General features: G+C 41.6%; 1 protein-coding gene across 1 annotated transcript in view; it reads left to right on the top strand.

The window, feature by feature from the left end:
- The window catches only part of LOC100987016 (small ribosomal subunit protein uS12-like), a 32,423-nt gene that overhangs the window by 2,789 nt on the left and 16,524 nt on the right, over positions 1-13,110 (top strand). The window contains exon 2 of the mRNA XM_055106200.1: positions 481-511. Within this exon, the coding sequence (XP_054962175.1) occupies positions 481-511 (31 nt within the window). The remainder of the gene's footprint in view (positions 1-480; positions 512-13,110) is intronic.

Genomic DNA, 13,110 nt, shown 5'->3' on the forward strand with positions numbered 1-13,110 from the left:
ATCCGCCTGCCTCAGCCTCCCGAGCAGCTGGGACTACAGGCATGCGCCACCATGCCCAGCTAATTTTTGTACTTTTAGTAGAGACAGAGTTTCACCATGTTGGCCAGGCTGGCTTCGAACTCCTGACCTTAAGTGATCTGCCCTCCTCAGCCTCCCAAAGTGCTGAGATTACAGGTGTGAGCCACTGCACTGGCCAGTTGGTAACTTTAATTACCTCTGCAAAAGCCCATTTTCCATACAGTGAAACATATTCGCTGCTCTAACAAGCACCAAGGGAAAAAGTCACGGGGGCCAATATTCTTCCTACAACAGTAACTTTATAATGGAGAAATCTGGTGGAAAACACCTTAGCTAAGTGATCAAGTTTAGCACCACAAATAATGGGGCAAACTGACATTATATGCCAGCAGATGTGATGCAATGAGAAGTACATATCATCCATGACATATTTTTGCCAAAAACGTTTAACCCTGAAACTAGTTGTGAGGATGTAACCAGAAAAATCCAGATTGTAAGACATTTTATACGACAAAAGACAACTAGCTAGAGTTCTGCAAATGTCTTGAAAAATTTTTTGCCGGGCACGGTGGCTCACGCCTGTAATCCCAGCACTTTGGGAGGCTAAGGCGGGTGGATCACCTGAGGTCAGGAGTTCGAGACCAGCCTGACCAACATGGAGAAACCCCATCTCTACTAAAAATACAAAAATTAGCCGGGTGTGGTGACACTTGCCTGTAATCCCAGCTACTCGGGAGGCTGAGGCAGGAGAATCGCTTGAACCTGGGAGGCGGAGGTTGCAGGTGAGCCGAGATCATGCCATTGCACTCCAGCCTGGGCAACAACAGCAAAACTCTGTCTCAAAAAAAACAGAAAAGAAAAAGAAAGATTTTTTTTTTTTTTAGGTAGGGGGACTGTTCTAAAGGAACTAAAGGAGACTGAGAATCATGACACTATGAAGTGCATGGTCCCCAGCTGGAACTTGGATTGGAATTCTAAGAAAACATCTATAAAGGAGATGATTGGGACTATAGCAGAAATTTGAATGTGGCCTGTATATTAGCTAATGATACTGTATCAATATTAATTTCTTGTGCACGATAATAATATTGAGGTTATGTAGGAAAGAATGTCCTTGTTCTTAGGAGATATGTGCTAAATATTTAGGGATGAAGTGTAATAAACTTGAAAATGGCTCGGCAAAAATAATGTGTGTGTGCATGTGTGTGGAGAGAGACAGAGCAAATGTGACAAATGTTGAAAAGTGGTGAATCTAGGTGAACAATATGGGTATTGCTTATACTACTCAAATTATCCATATATTTGATTTTCTTTTAATTAAAAGTTGAGGCCAGGCACGGTGGCTTATGCCTGTAATTCCAGCACTTTGGGAGGCCAAGGTGGGTGGATCTCTTGAGCTCAGGAGTTTGAGACCAGCCTGGGCAACATGGCGAAACCCTGTCCCTACTAAAAATACAAAAATTAGCCAGGCATGGTGGTGCGTGCCTGCAGTCCCAGCTACTCAGTAGGCTGAAATGAGAGAATCACTTGAGCCTGGGAGGTCAAGGCTGCAGTAAACTGAGATCACTCCACTGCACTCCATCAACAAAGCAAGACCCTGTCTCAAAAAAGAAAAAGAAATTAAAAGTTTAGAAATGATCACACTTTCCTAGATGATATCCCATTTTTTCTACATAACTCTTAATATATTTTGAATTTCCTTTGATATACAAAATGTGAAATATATATACATATGTAACTTGAATTTTTGCCAAAATACAAATCAGTCAGCCTAACACAATTCATTACTCATTCTTCTTTGACTTTGATGATATGTACTTTATCATGTATTAAATTCTTAAATATACTAGCATATATTTCTAGATTTTCTATTTTTCCATCTGTGACTGAATTTATGCTAGCATATTAAATTTATTTATTTATTTACTTATTTTAGTCCCAGTTCCAGTTTTAGCACATTAAAGTTAGCTTTTAATTTAAAAATTACAGAAGCAGGCCAGATGCTGCAGCTCACACCTCTAATCCCAGCAGTTTGGGAGGCTGAGGCAGGAGGATCACTTGAGGCCAGGAGCTCAAGACCAGCCTGAGCAACATAGCTAAATCCTACCTCTACAAAAAAATAGCTGGGAATGGTGGTTTGTGCCTGTAGCCCTAGCTACTGGGGAGGCTGAGGCAGGAGGATCTTTTGAGCCCAGGAGTATGAGGCTGCAGTGAGCTATGATTGCACCACTGTTCTCCAGCCTGGGCAACAGAGCAAGACACTGTCTCAAAAAAAAAAAAAAAATTACAAGAGCAAAACATGTTCATGTGACAGAGTGAGAGAATATAAAATAAAAAGTAAAAATCTCCTCCCACCCAATGTGATATCCCTACTGTTTTTTGTTTGTTTGTTTGTTTTGTTTTGTTTGTTTTTGAGACGGAGTCTCGCTCTGTCACCCAGGCTGGAGTGCAGTGGCGTCATCTCGGCTCACTGCAACCTCCGCCTCCCGGGTTCAAGCAATTCTCTGCCTCAGCCTCCCGAGTAGCTGGGGTTACAGGCGCCCACTACCATGCCCAGCTAATTTTTGTATTTTTAGTAGAGACGGGGTTTTGCCATCTTGGCCAGGCTGGTCTTGAACTCCCGACCTCGTGATCCACCTGCCTCAGCCTCTCAAAGTGCTGGGATTACAGGCATGAGCCACTGCATCCAGCTGATATCCCTACTGTTAACAGTTTATTTTTCTTTCTTCCAGATTCTGTACCTATATAAGAAAATACATGGAATACAAAGACATATATCCTTTTAAAAATACAAATATGACATTGCATACATATTCTTTTGCCCTTTATTCTTTTTTTTTCTTAAAAGTATATTTTGGACTGCTTACCAGATCAGCAGTCATGGATCCACCTCACTCTTTTGTTTGTTTGTTTTGAGACAGAATCTCGCTCTGTTGCCCAGGCTGGAGTGTAGTGGCGCAAGATCTTGGCTCACTGCAACCTCCTCCTCCCGGGTTCAAGCGATTCTCCTGCCTCAGCCTCCTGAGTAGCTGAGATTACAGGTGTCTGCCACCACTCCCGGCTAATTTTTGTATTTTTAGTAGAGATGGGGTTTCACCACATTGGCCAGGCTGGTCTTGAACTCCTGATCTCAAGTGATCCACCTGCCTCAGCCTCCCAAAGTGTTAAGATTACAGGCGTGAGCCATCGCAACCGGCCCACTTCACTCTTAAATGGCTAAGTGTTCTGCAGTATGGTTGGTCCTTCATTTATTTAACCAGTCCCCTATTTATGCACGTTCATGTGGTTTCCAGTTTCTTTTCCCAACACAACATTTTAAATAATAGATGCTTTACTATGTTTTAATATTTGTTAAGCAAGACTTAACTTTTATAAAGTACTCCAAGCAGTTTATCTTTCAAAGTAAAACAGTTATTTTATAGTCAGTTCTGCTATAACGATTGTTTTTATTCCAAGGCAATTGATATATTAGGCAAAAATTAGAGCAGAATGTGAATTTTGCCTTTGCTTATGTGCAATGTGCAATTTCATCATCAGGAAATAGGCAAATGCGGAAAACTGTGTCCAGTTAAACCAAGCCACGCAGTTATGCACATAGTGAGCACATGCATGCACTGCAAACATCTAACAGCTACATCAGTTCATCATGTGTTATGAGCCACATCCATCCATATCTGGGGCTATAACTTTTGGGTTTGGTGGTTTTTTTTTTTTTTTTGTCTGAGACAAGGTCTCACTCTGTCACCCAGGCTGGAGTGCAATGGCATGATCACGGCTCACCACAGCCGCTACCCCCCGGGCTCAGGTGATCCTGATCCTCACAACTCAGCCTCCCAAGTAGCTGGGATTACAGGCGTGCACCACCATGCATGGCTAATTTTTGTGTTTTTAGTAGAGATGGGGTTTCGCCATGTTGTCCAGGCTGGTCTGGACCTCCTGAGCTCAAGGAATCTGCCCACCTCAGCCTCCCAAAGTGCTGAGATTACAGGCATGAGCCATGGCACCTGGCCTAATATTCTTACATTTAGTTTTTCTATCCAGAAACAAAAGATGTCTCTTTATTTAAGTTATTTTACATTTATCAGTTAAGTTTTGTAGTTTTTCTTAGGTCATATCTCTCATTGAGTTTATTTTAAAATATTACATATATATATTTCTTAGTGTCAGGCCTAGGATCTCTTTTATTATATTTTCTAATTGGTTATTTATGACATACAAGATTGCTACTGGATTTTGTATATTTTTCTTTTTTTATTATTATTATACTTTAAGTTTTAGGGTACATGTGCACAATGTGCCGCTTAGTTACATATGTATACATGTGCCATGCTGGTGCGCTGCACCCATTAACTCGTCATTTAACATTAGGTATATCTCCTAATCCTATCCCTCCCCCCTCCTCCCACCCCACAACAGTCCCCAGAGTGTGATGTTCCCCTTCCTGTGTCCATGTGTTCTCATTGTTCAATTCCCACCTATGAGTGAGAACATGTGGTGTTTGGTTTTTTGTCCTTGCGATAGTTTGCTGAGAATGATGATTTCCAATTCCATCCATGTCCCTACAAAGGACATGAACTCATCCTTTTTTATGGCTGCATAGTATTCCATGGTGTATATGTGCCACATTTTCTTAATCCAATCTATCATTGTTGGACATTTGGGTTGGTTCCAAGTCTTTGCTATTGTGAATAGTGCCGCAATAAACATACATGTGCATGTGTCTTTATAGCAGCATGATTTATAGTCCTTTGGGTATACACCCAGTAATGGGATGGCTGGGTCAAATGGTATTTCTGGTTCTAGATCCCTGAGGAATCGCCACACTGACTTCCACAATGGTTGAACTAGTTTACAGTCCCACCAACAGTGTAAAAGTGTTCCTATTTCTCCACATCCTCTCCAGCACCTGTTGTTTCCTGACTTTTTAATGATTGCCATTCTAACTGGTGTGAGATGGTATCTCATTGTGGTTTTGATTTGCATTTCTCTGATGGCCAGTGATGATGAGCATTTTTTCACAAGTCTTTTGGCTGCATCAGTGTCTTCTTTTGAGAAGTGTCCATTCATATCCTTTGCCCACTTTTTGATGGGGTTGTTTTTTTTTTCTTGTAAATTTGTTTGAGTTCATTGTAGATTCTGGATATTAGCCCTTTGTCAGATGAGTAGGTTGCAAAAATTTTCTCCCATTTTGTAGGTTGCCTGTTCACTCTGATGGTAGTTTCTTTTGCTGTGCAGAAGCTCTTTAGTTTAATTAGATCCCATTTGTCAATTTTGGCTTTTGTTGCCATTGCTTTTGGTGTTTTAGACATGAAGTCCTTGCCCATGCCTATGTCCTGAATGGTAATGCCTAGGTTTTCTTCTAGGGTTTTTATGGTTTTAGGTCTAACGTTTAAGTCTTTAATCCATCTTGAATTCATTTTTGTATAAGGTGTAAGGAAGGGATCCAGTTTCAGCTTTCTCCATATGGCTAGCCAGATTTCCCAGCACCATTTATTAAATAGGGAATCCTTTCCCCATTGCTTGTTTTTCTCAGGTTTGTCAAAGATCAGATAGTTGTAGATATGTGGCGTTATTTCTGAGGGCTCTGTTCTGTTCCATTGATCTATATCTCTGTTTTGGTACCAGTACCATGCTGTTTTGGTTACTGTAGCCTTGTAGTATAGTTTGAAGTCAGGTAGCGTGATGCCTCCAGCTTTGTTCTTTTGGCTTAGGGTTGACTTGGCGATGAGGGCTCTTTTTTGGTTCCAAATGAACTTTAAAGTAGTTTTTTCCAATTCTGTGAAGAAAGTCATTGGTAGCTTGATGGGGATGGCATTGAATCTATAAATTACCTTGGGCAGTATGGCCATTTTCACGATATTGATTCTTCCTACCCATGAGCATGGAATGTTCTTCCATTTCTTTGTATCCTCTTTTATTTCGTTGAGCAGTGGTTTGTAGTTCTCCTTGAAGAGGTCCTTCACATCCCTTGTAAGTTGGATTCCTAGGTATTTTATTCTCTTTGAAGCAATTGTGAATGGGAGTTCACTCATGCTTTGGCTCTCTGTCTGTTATTGGTGTATAAGAATGCTTGTGATTTTTGTACATTGATTTTGTATCCTGAGACTTTGCTGAAGTTGCTTATCAGCTTAAGGAGATTTTGGGCTGAGACAATGGGGTTTTCTAGATATACAATCATGTCATCTGCAAACAGGGACAATTTGACTTCCTCTTTTCCTAATTGAATACCCTTTATTTCCTTCTCCTGCCTAATTGCTCTGGCCAGAACTTCCAACACTATGTTGAATAGGAGTGGTGAGAGAGGGCATCCCTGTCTTGTGCCAGTTTTCAAAGGGAATGCTTCCAGTTTTTGCCCATTCAGTATGATATTGGCTGTGGGTTTGTCATAAATAGCTCCTATTATTTTGAGATACGTCCTATCAATACCTAATTTATTGAGAGTTTTTAGCATGAAGGGCTGTTGAATTTTGTCAAAGGCCTTTTCTGCATCTATTGAGATAATCATGTGGTTTTTGTCTTTGGCTCTGTTTATATGCTGGATGACATTTATTGATTTGCATATATTGAACCAACCTTGCATCCCAGGGATGAAGCCCACTTGATCATGGTGGATAAGCTTTTTGATGTGCTGCTGGATTTGGTTTGCCAGTATTTTATTGAGGATTTTTGCATCAGTGTTCATCAAGGATATTGGTCTAAAATTCTCTTTTTTGGTTGTGTCTCTGCCCGGCTTTGGTATCAGGATGATGCTGGCCTCATAAAATGAGTTAGGGAGGATTCCCTCTTTTTCTATTGATTGGAATAGTTTCAGAAGGAATGGTACCAGTTCCTCCTTGTACCTCTGGTAGAATTCGGCTGTGAATCCATCTGGTCCTGGATTCTTTTTGGTTGGTAAGCTATTGATTATAGCCACAATTTCAGATCCTGTTATTGATCTATTCAGAGATTCAACTTCTTCCTGGTTTAGTCTTGGAAGAGTGTATGTGTCGAGGAATTTATCCATTTCTTCTAGATTTTCTAGTTTATTTGCGTAGAGGTGTTTATAGTATTCTCTGATGGTAGTTTGTATTTCTGTGGGACCGGTGGTGATATCTCCTTTATCATTTTATTGCATCTATTTGATTCTTCTCTCTTTTTTTCTTTGTTAGTCTTGCTAGTGGTCTATCAATTTCGTTGATCCTTTCAAAAAACCAGCTCCTGGATTCATTAATTTTTTGAAGGGTTTTTTACGTCTCTATTTCCTTCAGTTATGCTCTGATTTTAGTTATTTCTTGCCTTCTGCTAGCTTTTGAATGTGTTTGCTCTCGCTTTTCTAGTTCTTTTAATTGTGATGTTAGGGTGTCAATTTTGGATCTTTCCTGCTTTCTCTTATGGGCGTTTAGTGCTATAAATTTCCCTCTACACGCTGCTTTGAATGCGTCCCAGAGATTCTGGTATGTTGTGCCTTTGTTCTCTTTGATTTCAAAGAACATCTTTATTTCTGTCTTTATTTTGTTATGTACCCAGTAGTCATTCAGGAGCAGGTTGTTCAGTTTTCGTGTAGTTGAGCAGTTTTGAGTGAGTTTCTTAATCCTGAGTTCTAGTTTGATTGCACTGTGGTCTGAGAGACAGTTTGTTATAATTTCTGTTCTTTTACATTTGCTGAGGAGTGCTTTACTTCCAACTATGTGGTCAGTTTTGGAATAGGTGTGGTATGGTGCTGAAAAGAATGTATATTCTGTTAATTTGGGGTGGAGAGTTCTGTAGATGTCTATTAGGTCCACTTGGTGCAGAGCTGAGTTCAATTCCTGGGTATCCTTGTTAACTTTCTGTCTCATTGATCTGTCTAATGTTGACAGTGTGGTGTTAAAGTCTCCCATTATTATTGTGTGGGAGTCTAAGTCTCTTTGTAGGTCACTCAGGACTTGCTTTATGAATCTGGGTGCTCCTGTATTGGGTGCATATATATTTAGGATAGTTAGCTCTTCTTGTTGAATTGATCCCTTTACCATTATGTAATGGCCTTCTGTGTCTCTTTTGATCTTTGTTGGTTTAAAGTCTGTTTGATCAGAGACTAGGATTGCAACCCCTGCCTTTGTTTGTTTTCCATTTGCTTGGTAGATCTTCCTCCATCCTTTTATTTTGAGCCTATGTGTGTCTCTGCATGTGAGATGGGTTTCCTGAATACAGCACACTGATGGGTCTTGACTCTTTATCCAATTTGCCAATCTGTGTCTTTTAATTGGAGCATTTAGTCCATTTATATTTAAAGTTAATATTGTTATGTGTGAATTTGGTCCTGTCATTATGATGTTAGCTGGTTATTTTGCTCGTTAGTTGATGCAGTTTCTTCCTAGTCTCGATGGTCTTTACATTTTGGCATGATTTTGCAGTGGCTGGTACCGGTTGTTCCTTTCCATGTTTAGTGCTTCCTTCAGGAGCTCTTTTAGGGCAGGCCTGGTGGTGACAAAATCTCTCAGCATTTGCTTGTCTGTAAAGGATTTTATTTCTCCTTCACTTATGAAGCTTAGTTTGGCTGGATATGAAATTCTGGGTTGAAAATTATTTTCTTTAAGAATGTTGAATATTGGCCCCCACTCTCTTCTGGCTTGTAGTGTTTCTGCTGAGAGATCCACTGTTAGTCTGATGGGCTTCCCTTTGTGGGTAACCCGACCTTTCTCTCTGGCTGCCCTTAATATTTTTTCCTTCATTTCAACTTTGGTGAATCTGACAATTATGTGTCTTGGAGTTGCTCTTCTCGAGGAGTATCTTTGTGGTGTTCTCTGTATTTCTTGAACGTGAATGTTGGCCTGCCTTGCTAGATTGGGGAAGTTCTCCTGGATAATATCCTGCTGAGTGTTTTCCAACTTGGTTCCATTCTCCCCATCACTTTCAGGTTCACCAATCAGACGTAGATTTGGTCTTTTCACATAGTCCCATATTTCTTGGAGGCTTTGTTCATTTCTTTTTATTCTTTTTTCTCTAAACTTCCCTTCTCGCTTCATTTCATTCATTTCATCTTCCATCACTGATACCCTTTCTTCCAGTTGATCACATCGGCTCCTGAGGCTTCTGCATTCTTCACGTAGTTCTCGAGCCTTGGCTTTCAGCTCCATCAACTCCTTTAAGCACTTCTCTGTAGTGGTTATTCTAGTTATACATTCGTCTAAATTTTTTTCAAAGTTTTCAACTTCTTTGCCTTTGGTTTGAATTTCCTCCTGTAGCTCAGAGTAGTTTGATCGTCTGAAGCCTTCTTCTCTCACCTCGTCAAAGTCATTCTCCGTCCAGCTTTGTTCCGTTGCTAGTAAGGAACTGCATTCCTTTGGAGGAGGAGAGGCGCTCTGCTTTTTAGAGTTTCCAGTTTTTCTGCTCTGTTTTTTCCCCATCTTTGTGGTTTTATCTACTTTTGGTCTTTGATGATGGTAATGTACAGATGAGTTTTTGGTGTGGATGTCCTTTCTGTTTGTTAGTTTTCCTTCTAACAGACAGGACCCTCAGCTGCAGGTCTGTTGGAGTTTGGTAGAGGTCCACTCCAGACCCTGTTTGCCTGGGTATCAGCAGCGGTGGCTGCAGAACTGCTGATTTTCATCAACCGCGAATGTTGCTGTCTGATCGTTCCTCTGCAAGTTTTGTCTCAGAGGAGTACCTGGCCGTGTGAGGTGTCAGTCTGCCCCTGCTGGGGCTTGCCTCCCACTTAGGCTGCTCAGGAGTCAGGGGTCAGGGACCCACTTGAGGAGGCAGTCTGCCCGTTCTCAGATCTCCAGCTGCGTGCTGGGAGAACCACTGCTCTCTTCAAAGCTGTCAGACAGGGACATTTAAGTCTGCAGAGGTTACTGCTGTCTTTTTGTTTGTCTGTGCCCTGCCCCCAGAGGTGGAGCCTACAGGGGCAGGCAGGCCCCCTTGAGCTGTGGTGGGCTCACCCAGTTCGAGCTTCCCGGCTGCTTTGTTTACCTAAGCGAGCCTGGGCAATGGCGGGCGCCCCTCCCCCAGCCTCGCTGCCGCCTTGCAGTTTGATCTCAGACTGCTGTGCTAGCGATCAGCAAGACTCCGTGGGCGTAGGACCCTCCGAGCCAGGTGCGGGATATAATTTCCTGGTGGGCCGTTTCCTAAGCCCATCGGAAAAGCGCCGTATTTGGGTGGGAGTGACCCGATTTTCCAGGTGCCGTCTGTCACCCCTTTCCTTGACCAGGAAAGGGAACTACCTGACCCCTTGCGCTTCCTGAGTGAGGCAATGCCCCGCCCTGCTTCGTCTCGCACACGGTGCGCTGCACCCACTGTCTGGCACTCCCTAGTGAGATGAACCTGGTACCTCAGATGGAAATGCAGGAATCACCCGTCTTCTGCGTCGCTCACGCTGGGCGCTGTAGACCAGAGCTGTTCCTATTTGGCCATCCTGGCTCCTCCCCTGGATTTTGTATATTTTTCTTATTTGGAGAACACTTAGGCATACAACTGCATCATCTGCAAGTATTGTTGTCTCTTCTTTTCTAATAATGATTCCTCTTATTTCTGTTTCAAATCTTATTGCGCTAGCCAGAACACCCAATACAATATTAAATAATAATGACAATAACAGACATCCTTATTTTATTTTCAATTTAAAAGGGAGTAAGAGTGACTGTTGGTTTGGAAGTCTCCTTACCACATGAAGAAAATGTTTATTTCTATTTTTTTAAATTATTTTATTAGAAATGGGTGTTTGCAACACTATTCCACATAAGACGTTTTCTTTCATTTTCAATTCTCTCTCTTTTGTTTGGTATTATGGTAGCCACAGCTGAACCTTTCTAACCTCTAGGCTTTTGCCCATGCTTTTTCTTTTACCCGAAATGTCCTTTCCTTTCTGTTCTAAAAAATGCCAACTCATGTTTCAAGACTGTATTACACTGGGCCAGGCAAGGTGGCTCACGCTTGTAATCTCAGCACTTTGGGAGGCCGAGGCAGGTGGATTGCCTGTGCTCAGGAGTTCAAGGCCAGCTTGGGCAACATGGTGAAACCCTGTCTCTACTAAAATACAAAACATTAGCTATGCATGGTGGCGCATGCCTGTAGTCCCAGCTACTTGGGAGGCTGAGGTGGGAGAATTGCTTCAACTGGGGAGGCAGAGGTTGCAGTGAGCCGAGATGGCATTGCTGCACTCCAACTTGGAAGACAGAGTGAGACTCTGTCTTTAAAAAAAAAAAAAAAAAAAAAGAACTATATGGGCTTACTATGGTTTGGAAGTTTGTCCTCCAAGCCTCATGTTGAAATTTGATCCCCAATATTGGAGATGGGGCCTACTGGGAGGTATTTGGATCATGGGGGCAAATCCCTCATAAATAAATTAATGCCCCTCCCTTGGGGTTGAGTGAGTTCTAGTTCTGTTAGTTCCTGCAAGAGCTGGTTGTTAAAAACAGGCTGGCACATGCCAGCTCCCCTTCACCTTCTGCCATGAGTGGAAGCAGCTGAGGCCCTCATCAGATGCCCAGTCTTGAACTTTTCCAGGCATCAGAATTGTAAGCCAAATAAACCTCTTTTCTTTATAAATTAGCCTCAGGCAGTTCTTTACAGCAACACTAAATGGACTAAGACAAGGCTTATATAACTGGTAAGTGTAAGGAAAAATGTCACTTTAGGAACAAGGTTCAAACACTGTCATCAAGACTCCCTTCCTCCAGGTCCTATTCCTTTTTGCTTATCACAGCTTGTGATATAGATGTGGTATATCCTTACAGCTTGTGATCCAAAAGAAAGACTCACTAGACCCCAGTGACTTTGTCCATATATCACATTTCATATGATGACCCTGGCTGGCCCTGCATGAGACCTGTGGCCACCCCAAAGTTATGGGATGCTTTGAATAGTCAAGTCGGGGTCATGTGCCCACCTCTGCACTTAGGAGTGGAGTGTAAGGAACTCTTATGCACAGTCCCAATAGAATTGTATATGACAGAGAGGGGCAGATCTCCACAGGTCAGAGGAGATAGATGTCTGCTGTTATACAGTGAACCACTTTTTTCTCTTTCTGCCTCTTCACTACTCCTCTCTAGAGAAAAAAAAGTTGACTAACCTGACTAATGAATTTGAGAGAAGGTACTGGGTAATGTGTGGCTCAGCTTTTCCTGGTTCCCACTTTTGAAGCCATCCTGTCTGCAAAGAGGGTGCATTCTGATTTGCTCTCTGTGAGGGTGGCCTAGCTTACCCACCTAAGTCAGTCAGTCTCTCTAATTCAGGGCAGAGGGTGTTTAAAAGGCCTGCTTGGCCACAGATCTAAAGCCATGTCCACCAACAATTTCATCAGTAAGAATGCTAACATTTTGATCTCCATTTACTTGTCGCTTATGACTTATATCTCAATTGGTTCAAAACTAAGAAGGAGAAAAGGGGGGATTATATATGGACATAATCCTTAACATGAAAACCTTAACATCCTGCTTCCCTCAAACCTGTGAAATTGGCACATTACCTATCTGACATGAAGAAAAACTAAAATAAACAAAAACATTAATATCCACTACAAAGTCCCATCTCAAATATCACTTCTGTGAAGGCATACCTGACTCCTCTCACTTCCAAGGTAGTTTGTTCATTTCTTGTTCCTCTGTTTATATGGCTAATACAGCACTTCTTAGATTAAAGAATAATTGTGTTAATATATTTTCCCCCACTAGGCAGCCTTCTCAAATGCAGAGATCATTTTATTACTCTTCCAATCCCAGCATCTGGTATCTTACTAAGTGTTTGTCTTTATGTGGGGAAAAAGGATATTTTCTTTCCTTTTTAATTACGTTTGACATAAAGCCTTCTCAAAAAGTTTTTAGAAGTTTAATTAGATTTCATTCACTTATTTCTCATCTATCTGCCTACTTATTAGCCTTTTAATAAACTCTTAATATTAGGAATGCTAACCCTCTAATGAAAACCATGTTGTCCTTCACCTAGATTATGTCTCCTTAATTACAGATTCTACAAGTTTGCCTCATGGAAGGGAGCCAATATGATCTGAGCACCTGCAGATAAGAGAAAAGGCACTTGAGGAGGAGTGGTTGAGTTAGATGAACCAGCTGCTTCTGAAGAAGGGGCAGACGTATGTACGTTTTAAAGCTGAGAGCTGTGAAGGAAGAAAGAGCCCCT

This window comes from Pan paniscus, chromosome X, assembly GCF_029289425.2.
Source record: "Pan paniscus chromosome X, NHGRI_mPanPan1-v2.0_pri, whole genome shotgun sequence".
Classification (NCBI taxonomy): Eukaryota; Metazoa; Chordata; class Mammalia; order Primates; family Hominidae; genus Pan; species Pan paniscus.